Source organism: Corvus cornix, chromosome 2, assembly GCF_000738735.6.
Source record: "Corvus cornix cornix isolate S_Up_H32 chromosome 2, ASM73873v5, whole genome shotgun sequence".
NCBI lineage: Eukaryota > Metazoa > Chordata > Aves > Passeriformes > Corvidae > Corvus > Corvus cornix.
Genome location: NC_046333.1, coordinates 34,199,968 through 34,223,966, shown reverse-complemented (window position 1 = coordinate 34,223,966; position 23,999 = coordinate 34,199,968). Strand labels below are relative to the sequence as shown.

Genomic DNA, 23,999 nt, shown 5'->3' with positions numbered 1-23,999 from the left:
CAAACCACGAAGTTGGCTGCTTGATAAGCAAGTGGTGTTAGTGTGCAAGGCTGCTTCATTATGTGGATGTGATGAGTAATAAATAGCCAAGTGCACCACAGCACTTAATGTAGTGAAATTCTGGTACTCAAGTACAATTCATAGATACACAAATTTTTTATTTCGCTTTCAATTCAATCTTTTTGTTGCTTTTTTTCTTTACTTGTGATTTTTTGGGATTTTTGGTTGTTTTTCAAGTACTTTGTACAAATTAAAAATAGAAAAAGTTCAATCATTGTCTAGTTAGCAGTGCTTTCCACCTCTGAGTACTGTTTGTCCATGGGTGATATTCAAAGGCAAGAAATTTCTTCATCTAACTGTTGCATCATTTTTTTTATAGGAAGAGTTTGGGTGTATCATACTACATTGCAGAGAAATGTCGTTCTAAGACTTTAATTGCTTCACAAGGTCTTCATTCTGAAGAAATGAACAAAACAGGTTGTTGGAAAATAGATCTTACAGGCTGAAGTAGATATTTCTTATAGTCTGTCTGCAGTTATTTATTCCTGATAATGCATTGCATTTATTATGTTTATATAAAAAGCTATTTTCAGCATGTTTAAAATTAATTCCAAGTTTCCACTGTTATTCAAAGCTGATCTACTAAACTGTTTTCAGGCGAGTATTACTTATGAATGATTTTACATTTTTAGCTTTTCTGAATCTCATTATACTCCATAAATCAGTTACCAGGTTTTTTTCATGATGGTCTTGTAAGGAGATGATTTACATAAAAAGTTCAATACAGTCATGTTGAATTGAACTACCTTTCCCAGACTGTACTGCTGTGATCTTGTATTTGGCTACTGTACTGAAGTAACCACCACTAGCAGTATAAGCAGATGTTTGTCTGAATGTTAAAAACAAGTTTCCATTATATGGTAGAGCAAATCCTAAACTTAATGTCTTAATGATGTCAAGTCTCAGAAACTGAAGTAAAAGGGAAATTTAGTTTAGTACAATAAAAGCAATCTTTGAGTTGTGTGAAAATGTGACAGCTGTTAGTAGTACATGGTATTTTAAGCAGTTTGGGTAAAACCCAAAGTTCCTAAAGAAGGACCTTTGGTGGAAGTGTAGAATGTCAGCCATAATATTCGATATCATACTAAGAAAGCATGCTAGGTGCTTAAAGCAGGGACAGTTATTAAAAAGAACAGATCTGCAATAAAGTTTTTAGTCAGATGATCATAACTCATTTACACCTCATGAAAGAAAGATCAACTTTCATGGCTGAAGTATCCTTATTCATCTTGTGGTCCACTGCTTTGACTTTTAGGCAAATATCAAGAGACTAATTAGATTTCAAATGTCTTTGTGTGTTGTATTGTTAAAGTCTTGTTAAATGCTGCATATCCAAAAAGTGGCACTTATAAGACCAACATCCAACTTTAACCTTTTTCTTGAAAAAAAAAAAAAAGGAAAAAAATGGGGTTTTTTATACACAGATCTTTAACAAAACGATAGTTATTGCTACCATAATCATGACTATGAATTCTGGGCTCTCTAGATAGACCCCAAACATTTCTAACTTACCTAAACCTTAGGAGGATATTCTTCTACCTTTCAGTTCCTCAGAGATAATTTGATTTCAGCTTAATCTCCAAAAGACATTTGATCATGGTGCCCATAGCACACTGTTTAAGAACAGTTTGTAGCTCCCTAGCCAGCTCTCTGGCCTGCTACATCACCAATGTTCATGAAATTAAGTGGTAGACTGCAGTAAGTTGACATCCCTGCTGCACCCAGCTGTGCAGTAGTCTGAGCTACAGTGCAATACTGAGAAGGCATTGGTGTGACGTTACATGTGACTTTGATTTTAGGGGTAAAATTGAGGTTTTGGAGTAGCTGGCTTTAAAGTTGCAGCATTTTCTTCCAAGATGGGAGAAATTAACTATCTCTTAAGACAGTGATCAAGAAGAGGACCATGGAGTAGTCATACAGAAGGAGTCTTCTTGCAAGGGAAAGGCAGTACTTATAAAATTCTATAGAATACATTGTTTAAACTAATATGCCCCTTAAAAAAAAAGCAAGAACAAATAAAACCCACGGACTTAGTCTGTGAAGAAATCAGGTACACATTCAGACTGGTTCTGGAGTCATTTACTCATTCCTTACTAGCTTCTGTTTTTTCCTAGGAGTCTCCTGCAGAAGTTTTTACAGGATACAATATAGAAGTATTTGTTTAGTGACTGAAGGTAGAAAAGGTTTTTTATGGCAGTGCTTTATATCTGCTTACTGTAAAGCTTAGTTCATATGCAATGTATTGTGATTCTGAATAGAGAGATTGGCAGGGAGAATAAGTTAGTGAAATCAGTATGAGTGAGAACCTAAAAGTATTTTTTCTGTATTTAGTCAATGTTTAGAAACAAAATGCTCTTAATTAAATCAATGTAAAATAAGAAATAATTTTAAAATATAAAAAATACATGTATCACCTTGTCTGAGTAGTTGCAGACGTTACTTCTGTATCATTTGGATGAGAGAGAGATAGTCCCTTGCTTAGGGACTTGCAGCCTCTGCTATGCAGGATGTAAGCCTTTCACAGCTCCTTGCCAGTACTGAAGTACTGAAGTAGTTAGTACTGAAGTACTGAAGCAGTTTGACTCTTGAGCACAGAAGTGTCTCTATGAACGTCTCAAGATAGTAGTTGTGTGTTGTGTGTCTTGTGTTTATTTGAGTTACAGTTTATATGAGAAGTCAATGGTGGTTGAGCCTGAGGAAGTTTCTTCTGTGATGTTACGAAGCTCAAAATGCTTTTTAGCAGTATTAAGACATATTTTTCTGACCCAAAATGCCAATCATCCAGGTGGAAGTGTGTAACATCACATGGGTAAACTTAGAAGCCTCCTATCATGGAAGATATGTGGGAATCATGTCAAAATAGCATGGTAGTAGTGAAGTCTTTGAGGAAAAAATAAGCTGTGTCATCCTGTGATGTCCATCAATGCAGCCATCTGAAGAGGATGAAAATAGAAATGGTAATTGCTGCGAGGAACAGTTATGCCAGTCAAGTAGAACCAAGCCTGTTGTTGAGAGTCGTACCCATAAGGCACAAAATGTCACAGCATGCTTGCTAGAACATCAAAGGATAAAATAAGTGAAAAAAGGCTCAACAGGTTGTTACATCTTGTCTCTCTAGTGCTGTACTGTAAGAGAGTACTGGCGTTTCTGTGGCTGGAGTAGGTGTCCTGATGCTATCTATCCCTGTGGCCAGCCAAGCAGATCATCTTGCAGCATAGCTGGCTGCTTGAACTACCTAAGATATCTCATTCTAAGTCCTAATTGATGGGAAAGAACAGAATAATAACAAAAAATATTCAAAATGTTTTCATTCCATTATATTCTAGTCTGAGAGGCTTTATGCAGACATCTGATTGTACAACTGATTAGCTTAGGTTAATAGTGGGAAGTTAGTTCAATAAATACAGCAATTTCAAAGCCTGTTCTGTCTTTATATTTCTAAAATGCCAATCATAATACACATTTTCTGTACCTATCCGATACCTATTTAAGATTTAAGGTTTGGACTGAGTGAATGCTCTGATTGATACTATTTGGAGGCAGAAACCTAAACTGAAAAAGTAAAATTTTTTGTTAAAATAAAAGGCATAGATTTCCCATCAGGTTGAGGTTGTGGGTATCCAAAGGTTTCCTGATGACAGCCTCAGGACTGTAAACCAGGAAAGTCATCAAACCTTATTCTCCTTCTCACTCAGTCATGAAAATGGTATTTTTTTTCCCTCCTCTCTTGAGACTGGGGTCTTTGCATTTACTCTAGGTGCTGCTTTTCCTGCAGTTTGATTTAAGCATTGTCATTTGACATTATGTTAATATTCCCATGAACTGCAATTGAAATAATATGTATTAACACTAGTGGATTTGGTCAGTTTGAGAAAAAAAGAATAACTAGGTAAGCATGTACTTGTCATATTAGCTACAGATTAAATATTGACAATGTAAACTATTTGTTACGGATAATAAGTTAAATCTAATTATTATGATGTCCCTGTGTATTTTGTCATATATAATTAGTAAGCTGAAAGGTCATTTTAGGAGATGAAATTAAAAATATATATTTGAAAAGAGACACATTTTAAATACAGTTAGTATGCCATAGGGTTGTAGAGCTATCCCATATGTTCTCTTCCAGCAGTTAGAACAGTCTCAGTATGAAAGCAATGTACCACTGCCAATTTGAGGTAAGTGTAAAGTCACAAAAGTACAAAGTACTATACACAAAATTAAACTACATCAATCATTCTGTCATAGGAAAAAGTCTTCTTCAGATGCACTTGTATGATCCTACTGAAAGAAGTTAATTTTGTCAGTTGCTAAAAACAAGCGCCAGTTTTGGCGGGACCAGATCTATCTAGTGGACAGATAAATGAAATCTGAGGTTTTTCACTGCTTTGAAGAATGGTTTGGGGTTTTGTTTTGTTTTAAATGTGTTCAGTAGTTGCCATAGCTCCCATGCAGCCAGATGTTTTTGTCTTCTGAGTTAGTTTCAGGAAAACTGTGTACTGAACAGATACGTTTAAACCAATGTGGACAATCAAACTTTAAAATAATTTTCTCTTTAAAGCAGAAATGCTTCTCATAATGGAGAAACTGAAGTTATTTACATTTTGTAAAGCCTTTTGAAATTCCCAATTTTTACACAAAGTAGTAGTCTATATTCCTTGAGACTTTTCCTGTGGTGTTCTTCCTTTTCCACCTAAATATTTTTTATTTTTCAGACTTTTGCCTAAAATGCAACATTTATATGTAGTCTTTTTAGGATGATGTTTTCTTCTGCTATTTGGGATCTAATTTTATAATATTGTTTAGCTTAGCTTTTCCAAACACTTTAAGTTACATTTTAATGTGCATTTCATATTCAATAACTCATTTCTATAGTTAAATTTCTTTTGAAGTCTTTACATATGGATTTTCCGCCATCTTAAGACAGTATATATTCCAGTGAGTATTTGTGTTCTCATACAAGTTATTTAGACAAGTTACCACTCCTCAACTGGTAGATTTTTCCTGTGGCATCTGATCAATGCTTGTAGATTTGATAGGGTAACTAATTTTGTGTGTAGTTGTATACATGTTCATTTACATTTTATCTGCAATGTAGCTGCATGTAGGCAGTTTTTGCAAGTCACATGATGGGGGAACCTGTTTGAGGTGCAACTGAGACCTCCAGCTGAGGGACAGTGGTTATTTAAATTGCTGTGACAAAAATGTAGATGTCTAAATGTAGATGTCTAAAATGATGCTATTCATTTTTTTAAGAAAATACATTTCATAAATGTAACCCAAACTTGTCTATCCATGCTTTAAAAAAATTATCTCCTTTTAGCTTAAGCTTTTTCCTAAGTGAACCAAGATGTTATTTATGTAAGATGGGTTTATGAAGGCAAATCTGTCAGCAAAGACATGTGCTTGAGGACATGTGATGGGTTTCAGATCTGAGCTTTAAGCAAATCAGTTTTACTTTCCTCTTAAAGAGGCCCTAACTTGATAAACATTGGGGTTTTTGTTTCATAAATAAAGTTTAAATGTTTCCATAGATGTCTCCATATTATTAGAAGATACTGCATCAGCTAGTTGTTCCTTAGTTTTGGTTGAGGAAAATGTTATGTGCTTCCCTTTGAATTTTGAAGATGAATGGGAGAAGAAATAGGATATTTATATAAAGTCTGAAGCTGTCTTCTGTCTCTTAGGAGAATGGAAAAACAGGGAAGATTTTCTCCCTACTACTACCCACCTTTTGAAAAGATAAGGAAAAGAAACTTCTTGTTCACCTGCATCCATTCAGTTTCAACTTGTCTAGTCTTTCCTGAGGGCCATTCTTTATTTATTTGTCATATTTCAGATTGCTTACTCAAAAACCTCTAATCCCTATTCCAGTGAGTCTTGAAAAAAATCCAGTAAAGTGTTGTTAATGGATTTATACACACTTCTAAAGGGTCATATTTCCTAGCTAACATGCCCATATTGTGATGTAAAGTTTTTAGCCAATGATGCAGCCAGGAAGTACAACTTATTTCCCTGGATGACAGCAGAACTAATGCTACTATATGTGTTATATAAAGATTGAAAAAACAGTAAAATTATCCATGATGGCTGGACAGGCTTTCCAATACATACTTTTGCTGAATAAGTACAGACAGATATTGTATATTTTGATCCCATCATTCAACCCAGAAGGACATGAATTGTGGATTTATTCCATTATTTATCTTACTAGAAGAAAAAAGCTCAAACTGTTACTTACTATGCATTTTCTTCAGAAATTACCTTGAATGTTGCTAAAAGAGCATGTGGTTCAAACAGCAACACTTGAAGATAAATTTAGAGGCAGCTTTCTGAGGAAGAGTCATAAGCAAGATAAGGAAAAGGCAGATAGAATACCCAAAGGAACAGATTATCAAGGCAAGTTTACAGGTTTTGACAGAAAACACAGGAAGAATAGCGCTGCTTACAAGATTTTGCTTGCCTGGCCTATGGGTCAGGCAGTCACTCAGACCAAGTCTGTGCATTATGGGATCAGCCAGATGCAGAGATAGCCAGTCTGGGCTGAGTGCAAGAGCTGACTGGGGGGCTCTCCTGTGTGCCCTGAAAGAAAACCTGTGTTCATGAAGGGTGTGCGTGCAGTCCTGCGCAGCATGCAGTGCTACAGTAACCCATCCAGAAGGCAGAAAATACAACTCCTGCAGTAACTTTCTAATTTGGTTCCATGGACCTGGCCAGTGTGGGTGCTGCCTGTGACATCCAGGATTCCAGGCTAAATTGTAACCACTGTCCCAGTTCAGTGCAGTATTCTGACAGGCCAAATTGTGCAAAATGTTTGAACTCTATGTGCCCTGAAATTGCTTGTCTTGAAAATTTAACTATATATGCCTCTCATTTCCGGTGTTTACTTGCTGCAGCTTCTCTCCAGTTCTTGCATAATTTTTTGACAGTCCTGTTAGAGACATTCCTCCAGCCTTCCCAAAAGAGCTGCATTTCCTTGATGTGGATCCAGATTCACTAGGTCCAGGTTTCACTTTTTCTAGCCTACTTCTGAAGTCCCTCTCCCTAAAAGCAGAGTTTTCATTAAGGCTAGTCAGTTCTCTCTTTCAAAAGATGTTGATGAACAAAGGCAAAGGACAAGCTAGTTTGAACAGAGGAGAGTGAAATTTTTGAGCACATCTCAGCTATTTACTGCTAGGAACTGAATACTGGTTCCATCTGGAAAAGTGTGCATTCCTGTAATGAAACTCATGGAGCATCCCTACATCTGTTTGACATGCTAGCTGTCTCTCTGAACCAGAAGTGTTTCTTCACATAAACAGAGGGAAGCCCTATTAAACATGCCACGATACCACTGTTCTGTAGGATCTATCACAATCCTGAATCCTAGATGGAAGCAGTGACCTGTGTTGAATTTGTTGCAGGATCGATGGTCTTAGAAAATGCTGGCGATATTACTTCATTGTTTCAAGCTACTGTTAAATTTTATCATCCTTAATGTTTGTCTGTTCACTTGGGACTACTTGGGGAGGGGGGGGGGGGGGGGTGGAGGGGACAAGGACAAAGGAGCATGAGTCTTTAATTGCAAACTCCCCTTTTCTCCCCACCCCCATTATCGTGTCAAACTGAATTTCTTTGCCTGAACTTGCTTTCTATAGTCAGTGGTCTGGGCATAAGCAGGCTGAAAGAGGAATATAGGTTTGTAGTGAGAGATAGGTGTGTAGTGGTACTGCCCAGGGTACATAAGAAGTGACACATGAAGGACAACCTGGGGCAGGATGGTGAAGGCTCCTTGTGTTGAAGCAAGTTGGTAAACCTTCTGTGACCCTGTAAGTACATTAATGCCTAAAAATCACCTATGCCCAGCAGAGCAGGCATGGTAGAGAAAAAGGAAAAGATACTGTCATGGTTTAGCCATGGCTGGCAACTGAGCACAACACAGCCACTCAATCAGCTCTCTCTGCAGTGAGGAGGGAGAATCATAAACCTAAAAGTGAGAAAAAAAACTTGTGGGTTGACATAAAAATAGTTTAATAATTAAAAAGATATAATAAGAATTTTTAAAATTCTGAGGAAAAGGGAGAAAAAAACCCAGACAAACAAACCAGGGAGAGAGAAAAATAAATGCAAGAAGAACAAGTGATGCAAATGGAAACAACTGCTCAACACCAACTAAACAATGCCCAGACAGTCCAGGAGCAGCATCCACCCTGCCAATCTCTCCTCCTCCTCAGTTTTATTGCTGAGTGTGATGCCATATGGTGTGGAATATCACTGTGGTCAGCTGTGTCCCAATTTCTGTGCACCTCCAGCCTGTTTGTTAATGGAGGGGGTGAGGAGTAGAAAAGTCCTTGACTCTGTGTAAGTGCTGCTGAGCAATAACCAAAACATCCCTGTGTTATCAACACTGTATTCAGCACAAAACCAAAACAGAACCCATGTAGGCTAATATGAAGAAATTTAAATCTATCCAAGCCAATACCAGTACAGGTACTAAACCGGTGCTTGCATACAAAGTTTCTCCTGCGCTTCTGTTACACATCTTCACAAGGCACGCACTTAAATCCTATTGGATCCCCAATCTTCTGGTCTCCCATCAGATTATTCAATTAAGAGAGATGGGACTATGCAATTACACAGGATTTATTGCTTAAAATAACAAATAAAGCATCAGTCTCGAGGCGTGAGATTTGCAGTACATCAGAGTAATGGCGAATAGTCACAAGACAAAGGGTTACATAGCAATTTATAACTTTCTAATCCAATAGGCACTTAAAACGAAACTTTGTTTTGGCTTTACGACCTATCACCTGTGGTACTTCTCACCGCAGTGCAGCTGTATCTTAACCAATGGCTCGCTAAGTCACGTCCACTCACAGAAACTTCTTTTACAACATCAAAATTCTTAACTTAAACTATAAAATCACATTATTATACTTAAAACCCTTCACCGTAACACCCATTTACTTATTTTACTTATAACTATAGAAACATAGGTTTGTGATTCTCTTGCTTAAGGTCTATAAATCTCTGTCAGTTATGCCAGGCCTAGCTTCTTCCAGGGATGTAAATCAAATCCTCCCCTAACTGCAAAAGTTTTTACTCCTCTGTTTCCTACGAAATCCTATCTGTCTAAATCACCCTTTTCTGTGGCTCTCTCTCTCACTCTGGTTGTATCAGTGTTCTTAACTTCTTCTTCACCTGTGAAGAAATTGATTGCTCTTGAACAAACCAGAATCCATATTCTCAATTAAAGCATCGGATTAGCAGCAGGATTCATTTTAGTTTGTTGCTGGGGAGGACAGTATAGTTCACTGTTTTTGTTTTACAGACCAAGACAGCCTAATAGGCCAAACCATTCTGTGTGATCTCCTTCCAGTGCTTATGCCCAAGTTTTGCCAGGAGTCTGAGCCAGTCTGTTAACATATGGACACAGGCTCCACTACTCCCAGCAACAGCTACCTGCATAGAAAAGGTACAGGTTGTCCACAATGCAATGGCATTAGACCCATGTTCCTATTGTGTGGAAACTATTGAAAAGGGGAAAAGAGGGCATGGAGCACAGAAGTCAAACACACACAGGCTTGCAGTTCTTCCAGAGCCAAGACTGCCTCTTAACAGTTCTTTCAGAGCCTCTTGATTAAGTGAGCTGGGCTCTGGTACGAGCTGATAAAACTCAGTGTAGTATTTTGAAGTCAAGATAGCTGGGATCAGGTAACTGTGCTGACTGAAGATGCAGGCTCTGTTGACCTAGGTTGTACTAATACCAAATATTAGGTAGCGCACTTCTGGTATAGCTAGCATAGAGCCAGTGACAGCATGGTCACAGTGTGATGGGTTCCAGCTCAAAGATCCTAGTGGTAAGGTTGAAAATCATGGATAGGTCAGAGTAGAAAAAGCATACCATGCAAACTATACAAGACATATGTCTGAGCCAGTTAACAAGGATAGCATAATGTGAAGTGAATAGTCTGTGGTTAGATTTTAGAGATTTAATCAGGTGTGTCATTATTGGTATGGTCAGATGATAGCAAATAACAGGGTTTGCTGGTCAAAGTTATCCCAACACTTCATTGGAAAACAGTTGATGGTTAACAGAGTAGGCTTAAGGCTACAAAATGTAATTTGGGGCTAGAAAATATAATCTGGTCATAAGGGCTAAACCAGTTTTGCTGTCATGTTACATCCTGACCTCTGTTTAAGCCCTTTGATCATTTAAGTGCAAATACACGAAGGCCACCTTGGACAGTTGCAATTACTAGTTGTCTGCTTTCATTTTTGTTGTAAACGTAATTGATGAATAGCACAGGATGTTACAGGAAACGGTGGCATAGATTAAATTCTCTTGTAATAACCAGCAGCAAATTCCACTTAGGGGATACTCTAGCCTTTGCTCTTGTTCTCTGGTGCAGTTGTAACAATAGTAAAAGACTCACTTAAAAATCCAAGTATTTGTACTCTATGTTTTCATCTTATGGCAGACTGATGTAAATAGACCAGTAGGAATAGGAATAAATATTTAATATATTTTCTTACAGAGCATGACTTTTCAGTAGAAAAATGTATAGAGGTTTTACCCTTATCCTTTGCTGAGTATATGTGGGAACAGTATTCAACCATGGTTTGTTTTTGTAATTTAGAACTGAAAACTTCCAAGAATTTTCTGAAGCCAAGGTTCGTTGCTTTTTATCACTCCCAGTCCAGGGCCTCTTGAAGGCCAAGCTAGAGCAATTAGTGCTGGTAACATCATTCAAAGCTGTTGAGTGCTGTCTGTTTGTGACAACAGTTTAGGGCTGTATCTGCATTCTGAGGCTGTTCATATCTGGTCTGTATGGGTTTTGTTAAAAAGACAGTTCTCAAAGTTTGAATATGGTCTCTCAAGGATTTTGGTAAAAGGGAAAGTTGATGTCAAAGCAGAAGCATGTTAAGATACTTGAAGGAGATAAGCAGGGTTTAATCTTGTGTGACAGGAAGTCTATTATTAAAATAGAAATCTCTTTAGAAGAGTTTCTGGTTCTAAATTAAGCCCAGGATATAAATTCCTCTGTATTTTATTACATGGTAATTGTTGCAGACTTGATCTTTCAGAGCACTAAGTCAAAAGTCTTTATAGAATCTTTACTGATTTTGAATCTTGCTGAATGTACAGTATTCCTAATTTTATACAAATAACATATTTCATCTAGTGAAGAACTTTGTCTAGCTTTTGCCATTAATTTTTCTAAAAAATATACACTATGTATTAACTCATAATGTGCAAGCAGAAGTTCTTCCATGTAGCTGTGAAGCAGCAACTACTATTATTTCAGACTGCCTTTAAAGGAGATTTTGAAGGCTGTTGTGTCTCAAAGAGTAAAGTGTCTTGTTAGATATTATTGTTCCTCATGCAGATCATTAACACTTGCTGTTTGGAAAGTCTTCTAAGCATCATCTACCTTATTTTAGTTGACACCTTGTAGGAATGAAATAGGGTGTATTGGGTTTTGACTTGAAGTATGGCATGCTGTAGAATTTCTGTGCTTTATAAAATGAACTACAAGCTCTAATGTGTCTCTGACCTGTGGGGAGACATCTAACTGAAAAGTTGATATAGAGTTTGCTTAATAACAGCAATGATAGTCAATCCAAACAACATGATTTTATCTTACTGCAGTCTTGGTTTATTTAATTTTTAGTATTTTATGATGGAAGGTTGTGCTTGCAAATACTGCACAATTGACAAATTTAAAAACTGTGTCAACACAAAAATGCTTAAATCCACATGAAAAGAATGCAAGTTAGATGTTTAATATATGCACAGTTGGTGACAGAAATATTTTAAATGTATACCCTGGAAAGACACTCTACTACTTCCACCTCTTACTCATCCCCAGATTTTCCAACTATAAGGGTCATTTGAATGTGCAAAGCTGCTTCAGACAAACCGGGGTGCCAGCAGCATGGTATCCAAACAAATCATAATTGGCTGCTCACATGAGACACTATTAATGTCTTATCAACTCTGTGAATAGACCCCCTGAATGTTATTGCAGTCCACAGTTATGTAGTATTTGCTCATAAAACTTGTGGAGGAAGTTTATATTAGTTCTGATATAACTAGAAAGTTTTTGAGTGTTCTTATAGCTATTTTCCAAGGCAAGTTACTTCCTGATCTTTTATTCCATCCCCACTGAACAAGTTCACGTTCGATGAGTTGTACTCCTAGGAATGAGGATTATCTTGGTAAGTCTTGACGAGAACAAAATCCCCTGCCTTCAGAACTTTGAGGCTATGTACCCATATGTGCTGTGAACTAAGTTTCAAACATCTTGGATATCTTTTCTGAATGAATTATAGAATGGTTGAGTCAATCTGACACAAAAACCTGAATTCCATTGAAATTTTGTCACAGAAACCTTAACAAGATTCTCAGATGGGAAACTCTTATTTTTCTTTTTCCTTTTTTCTCCTTTTATTTTTTCATTTTCAAAAGCAGCAGCAGCAAATCAGGAGCACTCAAGGTATCAGTGATTATACTTTCAGAAATATTTCTCCTCTGTGTATGTCATTCTAACCATGTCTTTTCACAGAGAACAACCACAGTCTAGCCTAGTGGAACTAATTTGTTATATTCTATTATTTTTATATTGACCAGTCAAGCCTATTCAACAGTACGTGATTTTATTATTTCTAGATTGTTGAAGTTACATTTTTACTATCCTTTATTGCACTCAGATACTTTTTCTTATGAGAGAATCCACTTGTTTTTCTATCTTTTAGTTGGCTGATCTATACACCTGCTGGTCTTAATCACCTACGTATTTGTTCCATAGATTAAATTACAGAAAAAAGTAGATTTCTGTGTTGGCAGGATTCTCTTAGGTTCAGAAGAGTTTGACTCTCTGAGGAGTCTCCAGCTGTGCAGTCTTTTTTCACAAGAGAAAGTTGCCACCTCCAAACTGCATTCTAACAATAACAGCTAAACACTGCCAGTCCAGGAAAAAGTAAAGTAGAGTTATATCATGCTTTGACTCAAAGCAGAAACATACTGCCATGGGGAATGTCAGGTCTGTATTCCTCTCAGGCAGTCACACTCAAGATAACATAGAACTTCCCAGTCTGCTTTTGACCTAGCTGTAGTAAAGGCGATAACTGCCTTTTCTTCCTGGTTGTCATAATCCTTTCCACATCCATTTTCTTGTGTGTGAGGGAAGGACTGCCTGCTTGGGCACCATTGATGAGTGCCCTACATTCCATGTGTGTAGAAAAAGCTGAGCCACTCTTCCAACAAAGGGAAGCTCTGGAGAGCCTTGACCACTACAATATGACATATTCAAATGAGATTTTTGTCACTTAAACCTAGTGATTCTTTCTTCAGTCATAGAATGTCCAGTCATCCTACCAGTGCTAGGAATAGACTAGCCAGTATTTGCAAAACTTTCTTCTTTGATGCTATTCAGAGTACAAAATAATTTTTGGGGCAGCAGTCACACAATTGATCAGCTCAACAGCCAAATCATTCCACTTGAAGTAACATTCATAACTCACCAAATTTTGAAATCATTGGTGATCTAATTTTCTATCCTAGTTTAGTCTTACCTCAATATTATTATAGTACTAACATAAATAGTTCCTAAAACATAAACAGTAACAAATATGGAACAAAAATAACATTAAAAGCAATGAGCCTTTTTTAAAAATGCCATTACGCTAAAGATACCATTTGCTTCATGTTGCCTATTTTCAGTTCTTCAAAACAGAAAAACGTAAGTAGTAATGCTGTGATGCAAAGAATGCAAATTGAGTCCCAGATTTATGAAGGTAAATAAGGTTTTATGAAGAATCTTTATGGCATCGTGGAGTATCTTAAGTGCTCAGGTACTTTCACTCATTCCTGCATGAAAGAATCTGTACCGCCCTATGTTTCTTATTAGCAATATTTTTGAGTTTCAGCATTAAAATTTAAAAGATTATAAAATATGGTTTCTATTTAATTGGCCAGTATCATTGGTCCACTCTGTAAGTAAAAGAAGGAGGAAAAGTCTAGTGCATATACATTTGGAATATCCCTGGGGAGTCAGTTGTGTAGGTGCGGTACTAATGTGTAACATGGCTCTCCAGAGAGCAGACAAAGAGAAAGCTTTTTGCCGGACTGAGGGCTTTGCTGCTGGCTGCTTGGCTGCACAGTAGCATTGTTCGGAGGAAGTGCACCTGCTCTAACATTTCCTTCATCTGGAAGCAGATGGGTTTGTTGAATGCTCTAATTGCTGGTAGGCATGAAAGGATTGCCTAGAAGATTGCTTCCTAGGCTGTCCTTTGATGTTTTGTATGATTTGGAAGCGAAGATTTCTTTTCCTTTATCCATCTTAGTAATAGGTGAGAATAAAAAATCTCCTCTTAGCTTTCATTCCAGAAGGTATCATGGCACATTCAGTCCGATTAGCTGTATCATGGGCCAAAAGACTCCTTTTATCTTTTGAAAAAGATTTGTAAAACACAAACATAGTCATCACAGTCCACATTCATAAAGCACTATTAGCTACATGTTCAGTTCATTGCAGGGGTCTCTGGGCAGGAGAAACACTCTACTGTGAACACTAGGTTTGTCAAGTGCTATAAATCCATGGCTCGGAATTTTAGATAGAATCATTTTAATACGTATTATGAGTCTTGGACCACAGTTAGAAAAGGTTCTTTGTTTAATTCCAGTTATGTTAATTTATAAACATAATAATTCTAATACAAAATACAAGTTTTGCCTTATTTTTCAGCAAAATTTGAATTGCAGAGAACTGCAGCAAGGCTTGATATTTTGAAGGTCGTCCTTTTACGAATAAATACAAGGCATGACTAATGCCTTGTGAAGTCTTGTAATAAATTTAGACTATAACTAAAGCCACAAACAATACGGTGTGATATATATTGTGTTTGCAGAAATATGCAAAATAATAGAGTGACTAAAAACTCTGTAATAGGTTAAATGAAAAGGTTTTATTTAATTCTTTTACTAGGAAATATCTAGCTGAAAGAAATTATGGTGCATTACTTTCACCCGTGTGAACAGTCACTAACACCTTTCTCTTGAGAAATAGTGAACAGCAATAGTGAACTATTGCCAACATACTTGGAAGCACCAGAATCCTTAAATATACGTTGCTTGTCCAAGTAGAACAACCTTCCTCAATTGGATTTGGTTTATGTTTTCTCTGTGATACAGAATTCATATTCGGAGCCATCACTTGCAAAGTTCAGGAGTGCATGAAGTGTGTGCCTTTTGAATCAGACCCTATTTCGCTTTCCAATAAAGAGTTGAGAATTTATGCATAAGAAATCTATGTCTGTTTTATATGAGTCTGAAATACAGTGTTTGAAATTTTTAAAGATAAATTTTGGTTTAGGCTTTATTTAGGAAATTAAATTGTTGTTCTGGAATCTATTGCAAAATTTGGGAGAAAACCTTCAAGTTATCTTCTGAAAATTAGAGATCCATATGCAATTTTTGTGTTATGATTTACTGAATTATGAATTCAATTTCCTTTTTATAAAATTGCATGCTTTTTTTCAGACTGTTTTGTGGTTCAATTTCTTGAATGCTGAAACATGTCAGTCTTAATCTTTATAGCTGCCTTTTGAGCAAACTGTTTACAGTGTCAGTGGTCAAGACCATTAGACTTCTATGGAGTTTTGTCATGGTCACTGTAAATTACACCAGCTTCCTAACTTTCTTTTCCGAGAATGTGTACTTTGTCTTGTGGTGTAAGCAAGGACTATATTTACATGTCTACAACTGTGGCCTCCAATTTTCGTTTTGTTGTGACACGAAGAAGTATTTCAAAGAGCATGTCTGGAACTTTATTTACTTGGCCAAGAGGTCAGTCTGTTGCTTTTATCTGTGGAACCAAGTGTTTATCAGGTTTCTGTATGAATTATGCAGTGTGTTAGGGAACATTTTGCACCAGTGTTTTATTTTAGGTGTCTTTATAATAAAGTTTGGATGTGCTAAATTTTCCAAAGGTAGATTAAATCCAGGGAATATTTTTCCCCACAAAATTTTCAAATTTGGCTTGCATGTCTTTGTACATATAGCTCTGTTCATTGTGAGCATGTATCTACCTAAATATAAAATATTAATTCTGATGTTGTAGTTAGCTAGGTAAACATGAGTATCTCAGGTGTTTGGAGGCAGGGTTGCTAATACACATACCCTTAGGATGTAAGCACTTCAAGAAAATAAAATCTAGGTAATTTTATTATTCACGTCTCAATGGATGGGGAGAAGGTTGAGTGTTTGGTTCACCTCCTTATTCACCAAACAACAGAAATGAGTCAGTTCTGAGATTCAGGCTGGTGCAGCCAAGGGAATAAGCAAGTTGTTCTATTCAAAAATGAAAGGGAAAGGACTGCAGATCACAGTCATGGATCCTGGTGTTCTGTTCACTACTAGTCATTCCCCATTGTTCACTCCCTAGTCAATCCTACTTAGTGTTGTAAGTGACTACCACCTAAAACATTCTTAATGATGACCCATGCAATGCAGTACTTAGACATGAAAGTGGCCTTCTCAGCATTCATCTCCAAGTCACTGTCCTAGTGGTTATATGTAAGCCATCTGGAAACAATGGGATGACTCATTCATTTTGATGTGGCTGTGGGTTTTGTGGCCACATACAGGGAGAAACAATGTGTACTTGGTCATATTCCTGCAGGCAGGTTTAGACATCACTTTGATAGGGACCAAGTCTTACTCTACTGTTTCCTTAGGTTTATTCTGATTTAGCCTGTTGAAAATAGTCATAGACTAACCACAAGTTTTGTATTGGGTGGACATGCAATTATGTCTGTCTTTTTTCTTCTTGGTGGGTATTGGTGACATCACTTAAATGTGTCACTGTCAGATGCGTGCTATCTGATTTTTGTATGAGGTGTTCAGAGCTGCAGCAGAAATTGCACTCTAAAAAAGGAGAAGGAAATTAAATGTGTGAGATTAGAATGATTTCATTTTGAGAGCTTGGTTTATTCAGACAAAACTCCAGGAAATTCAAAGCTCGCCCTGAGCTGTCATCCATCAATAAACTCTTGTGAAAGAATAATGCTAGTAATCATAAAACCACAGAAGATGTGAGATAGAAGCAGAGTATGAGTCTTAATGATCCAGAACCATAACTGTATTTTAAATGAAAGTGTATTTCATTTCCTGAGGAAAGTATTAAGAGTGAGGAATAGGAGAGGAAAATATTTCGTGGGAAGTTTCGATAGTTGATGGAGTTCAAACCCCCACAGGTTTGACTGCTCTCAAAAGCTGAATGGTGTAGTCATGTAATGTGTTCTACAATGTCTCATGTTAATCATGTGTTGATGTTTGTAGAAATATATACAATGACTTTTTAAAAGAGAACTTATAAAAGAACACTTCTTACTTCATTGAAATCAGTGGAATACTTTAGTCATTTTTTGACAATCATGGGGACTAGAAGCTAACATCCTGATACAGTGCAGTGTTACTACATATGTGCATCCAAGTGACTCCATAGCGAATTGCAAGTTTAAAAGATAGTTTGCAAATGTATTATGGTTTTGTTAAGAAACAAAGAATGTTTCATCCCTTATGAAAGTCCAAAAGAAATAGATTAATATCCAATATAATGAATTCAGTCGCTTTGTATCTGAAAGTAAGAAGGATTGTCAATTGAATTGATATTGCCTTGAATTGGATTATATTTTTCTGCTATGCCAATTGATTTACGGTTAGGCAAGCTACAGGGGCTGATGTTATTGAATTCTAAAGGAGCTTAAAAAAAACCCTTCAAAACAAAAAGATATTTTTGGGAAAGTTTTTACTACCATCAGTAAAACAAATCTTAATAACCTTTTAAGTGTATTATGCAGTATTTCATTTATAATGCTCTTCTGAATATATTTTATGTTAAGCATAGCATTGTTTGGTTCTACAATTAAAGCATGTGCGTAAGGTTCTCGTTGACAGACCAGTTAAGAAACTTTAGGCTCTGTTAAGAAACTCTTGGTTCCGCCTCGAAGTGTCACTTTGTGGAGAAATTGCTACGTTCTTTTGACTAGGGGTGTTGTGGCGGAGACTTGTGTACCAGCATGGTACAGAAAAGTTTAGGATTCAAAGTAGGTTTTAATTTAATGAATGTTACACAATTTTCCATGCAGTTAGTAAATTTTATTGTATCAGTTTAACTCTCTTTATGAGCTGCTCCAAACAGAATAAGAGAGAAGGTAATTACAGTAATGGAGAAAAAGAGGAAATGTAATAAATATTCATAATGTATGTAAGATTTGTTTTTATCATAATCCATTATTTTTATCTAGGTCACCTTCCACACTGTTCTTTTCCTGATAACCTATTTCTTTTCTTTTTTTTTGTCTCACTTTCTATGTAGGACTGGCTCATCACGTCCGTAATCTTCTAACAGAAGCTGTGGCTCTGTACTTGGAGGCAGATGATAAAAGCAGCACCAAGACAGCAAATGTGCTGCTTCTGTCCTTGCTTGACATTTTGCAATACATGCTGACATATACAGCAAACATTGTGCGCCAGACTTTGCAGGTATGGGATTTATTTCCTGGGGTCTTTATTGTCTTAAACAGTTTTTTAGATAACTTCCTGTTATCCTTAATAATGAGACTCCCACTATTCTGATTTTATCGAATTTTTAGTGTGGCAGAAACTCAATTTGTCTTCCAAGTTTCTGTTTGAACCACTGCAAGTCATGGCATTGATAGGGCTTCCTGCTCCAGCAAAGACATCTTCCTCCTTAAAAATGGAGCACAAAAAGATACAATTCAAAGAAATTTTACATAGCTCTCTTAGTAACCTATGAAGAAAAAGTATTCATCTTTATTTAGACATGATGTAAAGCTAGAAAATATTGCTTTGTTTTTAAATGATCTACCAGATTTTTAAGTCAGTGAAGTGGAAGTAACTTCTGTATTTACACTGCAAACAACAACACCTACTCTTCATGTTAGGATTTTTTATGTTCTTGGGATTATCCACTGAAGAACAGAAATTTGTTAGGTCAAGTATATCTGAAGGACAGATTGAAAAGATTGGAGATAGGTTGTAATATCTATCAAGACATGGCTTCTTTAGTCCACAAAGCCCTTCCTCTGTGGGTTGGTTTGGTTTTGCTTTTGATTCTGTGTTTTTGGGTTTGCAGGGTGTTGTGGTGGGGGGATTGGTTTTTGGAGTTTTTTGGGGGGGTGGTTTTTTAAGTAGGCTTAATGTAAGAAGTTGGTGTTGAAAATTGAGCTTTTCTCTTTTTTCTACATTGATTTACACAAGCAGCTATGTTATAGACCACATTTCACTGAGAGGTTTTTGGTTTGGTTTACATGTGTGGTGGTATAATGCCTTGTCTTTTTTGAGTCCTCTGTTATCAGGTTCTGTAACGATATTTTCGTCTAAGAATCACTTCATAAATCAAATTTTGTAGGCTAATTGCTTGTTGTCATATTTTTTGGCATCACTCCATGTAATCATGGAGAGCTGAATTCTGTACTTGTGCTCCATACAACAGCGGTGAGGCCAATTATTCTGGAGAACAGATGAGGAAAGAGGACCTTGCACATGGATTGGTAATATTAGTCAAATTGAAGGTTTTTATTTAGATTAAAATTAAATCTATTCATTCAAAGCCAAATTTTCTTCTGACTTTACTTGAATACAGCAGTTGATTGATGCACTTAAACTCCAGCTCCAGTTTTTTTTTATCTCTGGTCAAAGTAAACTGCTTTGTGCTCTTAAAGGCTAATGGGTAACAAGAAGCAGGTAGAAAACTGAGTTTTGAAGCATAGCAGTATTCTGTGCCCATATAAAATTCGTTTTACAGTGGTGTTACTTGCCTTGGCTTACATGTCTTGACAATACTCATCACAAGATCTCTGGGAGTTCTACATCAGTACACATGCCCTATTGAATGGTGGCCATTAGTTACTGACTACATAGTACTCCAATATTAACATGTCACTAAATGCATCACAAATATTATTTTTGGACTGTTTTTATAGAGATCTTTTGAATAAGATGCCATCTATATCAGAACTTGAAAAACAGAATCAAGTTTTCTTGTATTATCCATTTTTGTGGCTTGTCTTTTACAGGTGGTAGTGCCTCCACTTTGAATCCTTTTTATTTAAGCATTTTATGTGTAAAGTGATAACCTTATCCAGCTGCATAGGCAAAACATGTCTCCACTTTTCCATTGCACTTCAGTATTCCTGCTGGATGGTGCTGATAACTGTATCCAGCTTCATTCAAGAGTTTGCTCTTTGTGGTCCAAGTACATGTATTTTAATGGAAGTAGTGAAAAGTTCCAGATTAATTTGCGTATCTGTTTTGGAGAAGTTTTGTCATATGTCCCACAGGTGAGCCACATTAGCTGAAAAGAATTTGCAATTTCAATTTGATATATGGACTCTATTTTGTGACTCTGGCACAGGTTGCCCAGAGAGGCTGTGGGTGCCCCAACCCTGGCAGTGTTCAAAGCCAGGCTGGATAAGGCCATGAGCAGCCTGGTCTAGTGGGATGTGTCCCTGCCTGAGGGAAATGTGGGTATGGGTGTGACTAGATGATCTTTAAGGTCCATTCCAACCCCTTAACATTCTATGATTATATGATTCTACAACTTAATGTGGGTTTAACAATGGTGTAGTGTGTATCCTTCATATACATATATAATTTCTTTAGTGCTATTGTTCATTCTCTTTCCAAAGACACTAATACATGAAAGTTAAAGAAAGTAGTCACAAGATCCCTCATGGAAGGTGTCTGTCTTCTCATCCATGTACTAATGAGAAAAAGCTGTTGTAAATTTTGCTGAAGTGAAGCTGGCTTACTCCCCTTTCTTCATTAATATAAACATTCCATTTTTTGTCTTCTCTGCACTGTCTCTTTGCCCTTCTTGAACTTCAGCATTCTAGGTCGTTGTGGTGAGTCTCAGAGAGGGACATGCCAGTGTAACTTATTACCTAGAGAAACGGCTTCAGTTCTCTTTTATTTAGAAATTATTTCCACAAGAAAGGCATTATCCTTTCAACTCATCAGTATCAACAGTGGAGTTTGAGCAATAGTGGCACCTGTCTCAGGGAACTTGCTCCTCTGTTCACTTAACCAAATGAAAACCTCCAAGTATTGCACTTGGACAGTGATTTTTAGGATTGAGCTATAAATGAAACACAATACAAAACGATTTTTAAATGTGTTCTTTAGACAAAATGTTTACTTTTTTTCCCTCTAGAAGTCTGACTGTATAGGGTCATGGTCCAAAGCTGGTTGAAGGTAATGAAGTGAAATGAAAAATCTTGCAAGCGGACCTTTCTGGTGCCCTGGGGCAGGGTAAATAGCACTGCCTAGGACAGTAGTATGTGTTGATGATGGGGGGGATGACAGTGGTCAGAATTACAAGTAATAACTGATCTTATTACTTGAAAACTTTATTATTCCTATTTCAAAAATAATTTAAATTATTGTAATATAATGTGAATATTTCAGGATACAGAGTAGGCAGACAGGCAAAATTGGACAATATTGCTGAGAATCTTAAATTTTCAGTCACCTTGATTATCTTGGTTTGAGTTGCATGTAAAATTGTTCTGATTAAGGGAAAAAAACAGCTGAACTTCAGTGTTAAAATAGACATGTAATGTTGACTGAAATTATAAATATTCAAAACATTTATGACTTCAGATGTATCTTTTGCATGTACATTTTATTGCATTTTGCTGAAGAAATGTCATGCAGGTCAGTGTATTCAGCCTGTAGAGAATGGCATGGCAGCATGGGTCCCTTTGCTTTGTGCTTAGTGTCACAGAGGGAGCATAACTGCTCGTTGGGAGCCCAGGAATACTTAACTAGAAAAGAGTGCACAAGTCTCCTTCAAACATCCCATTCACACTTCAGCCACCTAATGGACCTAATTTGTTCCTCAGAACAATCACCAAGGTTGCTTTTGATTTTTTTATCTCTCTTACTAAGGCACAGAAATCTGGCACAGGAGGGGACACGCAAGCTGCTGAAGACCTTCTGCTTATCAATAAACCCCTGACGGACCTGATTAGCCGGCTTATTCAACTGGTGAGAGTTTGCTTGTTTGTAACCTTATGGAATGTTGCTGAAGTTGGAATTATTCAACTGAGCTCAACATATTAGAGCTCTGTTTACTACTTTTTACTTGTTCATAAGCTTCCACCTAGTACTCTAACACTTTGTAAGACATTATAGGTCACAGTGACTTGCAGGTTACCAGTGATGTCAGAGTAAGGCTGTTTGTCCTGACCATAGCAGTGGGATGAGGGGCGGACTGCAGGTTCCCAGTTAGGATGCAGGATATGTATAGCCAATATTTAGCCCTTCAGAATGGACTAGTCACCACTGCATAGGGAAAGGATGGCATTCAAAATTTGAAACTAGTAGTACTGCTACCTTTAGAAAAGTCACTAAATGCAAATTTAGCTTGCAGTGAGTGATGTATTTTAATATTATTTTCTCAGGTTTGAGCCTTCTGAGTTTTCTCAAGAGTTTTGTTTTATTTCAACATGATCCTGAGGGATTTATGAGTGTGAGTGGTCCCTGGCGATCTGTAAACATCTTTGAAGTGTGTCTGTTTAAAGGCAGTTCTTTCCAGGGTCTACTAGGTGTCACAGCACTGTGTTGAAATTTCCACAGAGTGCTGCATTGTGACCCTAATGTATCCCATCAGCTCAACTTCTGTCATACAGAGATCTATATTTACTCTGTGTGTAATGGTTTGTAGTAGAGGAATGCTTCTTGAGCTGGACAGTGCTTTTAGAGGCTGCATCAGCCTTTTAGTCAACATAAAACCATTAAAATGGTATGTGAGAATTTTGCTTTACCGCAGTGTCCTTTTGGGGTTATTTCACTTAGAGGTGTTTCAGATTCATTGTGTTCTCTTCCAGACACGTTTTTGTTTTGTTTTGTTTTTTTTCATTTAAATAAAAGTTTTTAGGTTTTTTGTGATATTAGTACTGTGATCCTTCTACTATCTTTAGCACTGTCTATCATCTTCTATTTTGAGGAAGTGTGTGATTCCTTTTTTATTAATTGTTGGCATTATACTTGGTGCTAAGTCTTCCTTTGATGGATTTATTTAAACCAGCTATTGACAAAGGCTTTTTTGGAATGTACTCTGAATGACCTAAAACAAAGTTACTGAATTTCAACTATTTAATATTTCATCTTTACAAATTCTTTTAATTTATTTTTATTGATTTTTTTAAATCACTATATGTGATAAATAGTACGACATGAAGAGATGCAAATGTTCCTTTAAAGTGAAACTAGTCATAAATTTAAATTCTATTAACTTTTTAAAGAACAGAAAATTAGAGGCCAAGCTTTAACTCAGCCTATACCACCTGGAAGTCTTTTATAAGTTTTTAATTAAAGGATAGGATAATTGTATAGTTAGCATGTGCTGATTAGATTGCGACTTGCCCTTGTATTTCTGAAGCATGGCTGTAAATTACCACTAGGTTTTGCTTTGTTCTGTACTTCTGCAGATTCCAGTTTGTTTAAAATGATTATTCTAAATCTTCTGATTTTAACATACAGGTAGAGGATAAAGACCACCAGTGCCACTTCTTTAGATAGATCGATAGATAGATATTTGTTTGTTTTGTTTTGTTTTATATTTTGTAAAAATTCTGTGAGGGATTTTCTCTTGTTTGGATCTGTGAAAGTTATTCCAGCTAGGTTTCTTAGATTTTATTTTTCAAATATTTTTTCCCATTGCTATATTAAACATCTCCTGTTAAGCTTGGAAGAGTTTGAGCAATGGAATAATGATTTTAGCATTTAGGATCCACTTGTTTAAAATGGTTTATGCTCTAATCTCTTTAAATAGAAATAGATTCTTTGTGAAGTGTAGAGCATGTCTCAAGATGTATATTCTCCCTACCCCTCAAAAAGCCTCAGGCCTACCTAAACTGAAATTCTG

General features: G+C 36.6%; 1 protein-coding gene across 12 annotated transcripts in view; it reads left to right on the top strand.

Moving 5' to 3' along the window:
- Positions 1 to 23,999, top strand: part of ULK4 (unc-51 like kinase 4) — a 255,460-nt gene that overhangs the window by 130,714 nt on the left and 100,747 nt on the right. For all 12 annotated transcript variants that reach the window (XM_039570901.1, XM_039570876.1, XM_039570906.1 and 9 more), the window contains 2 exons: positions 18,423 to 18,589; positions 22,019 to 22,117. In XM_039570901.1, coding sequence (XP_039426835.1) covers positions 18,423 to 18,589; positions 22,019 to 22,117 — 266 coding nt within the window. The remainder of the gene's footprint in view (positions 1 to 18,422; positions 18,590 to 22,018; positions 22,118 to 23,999) is intronic.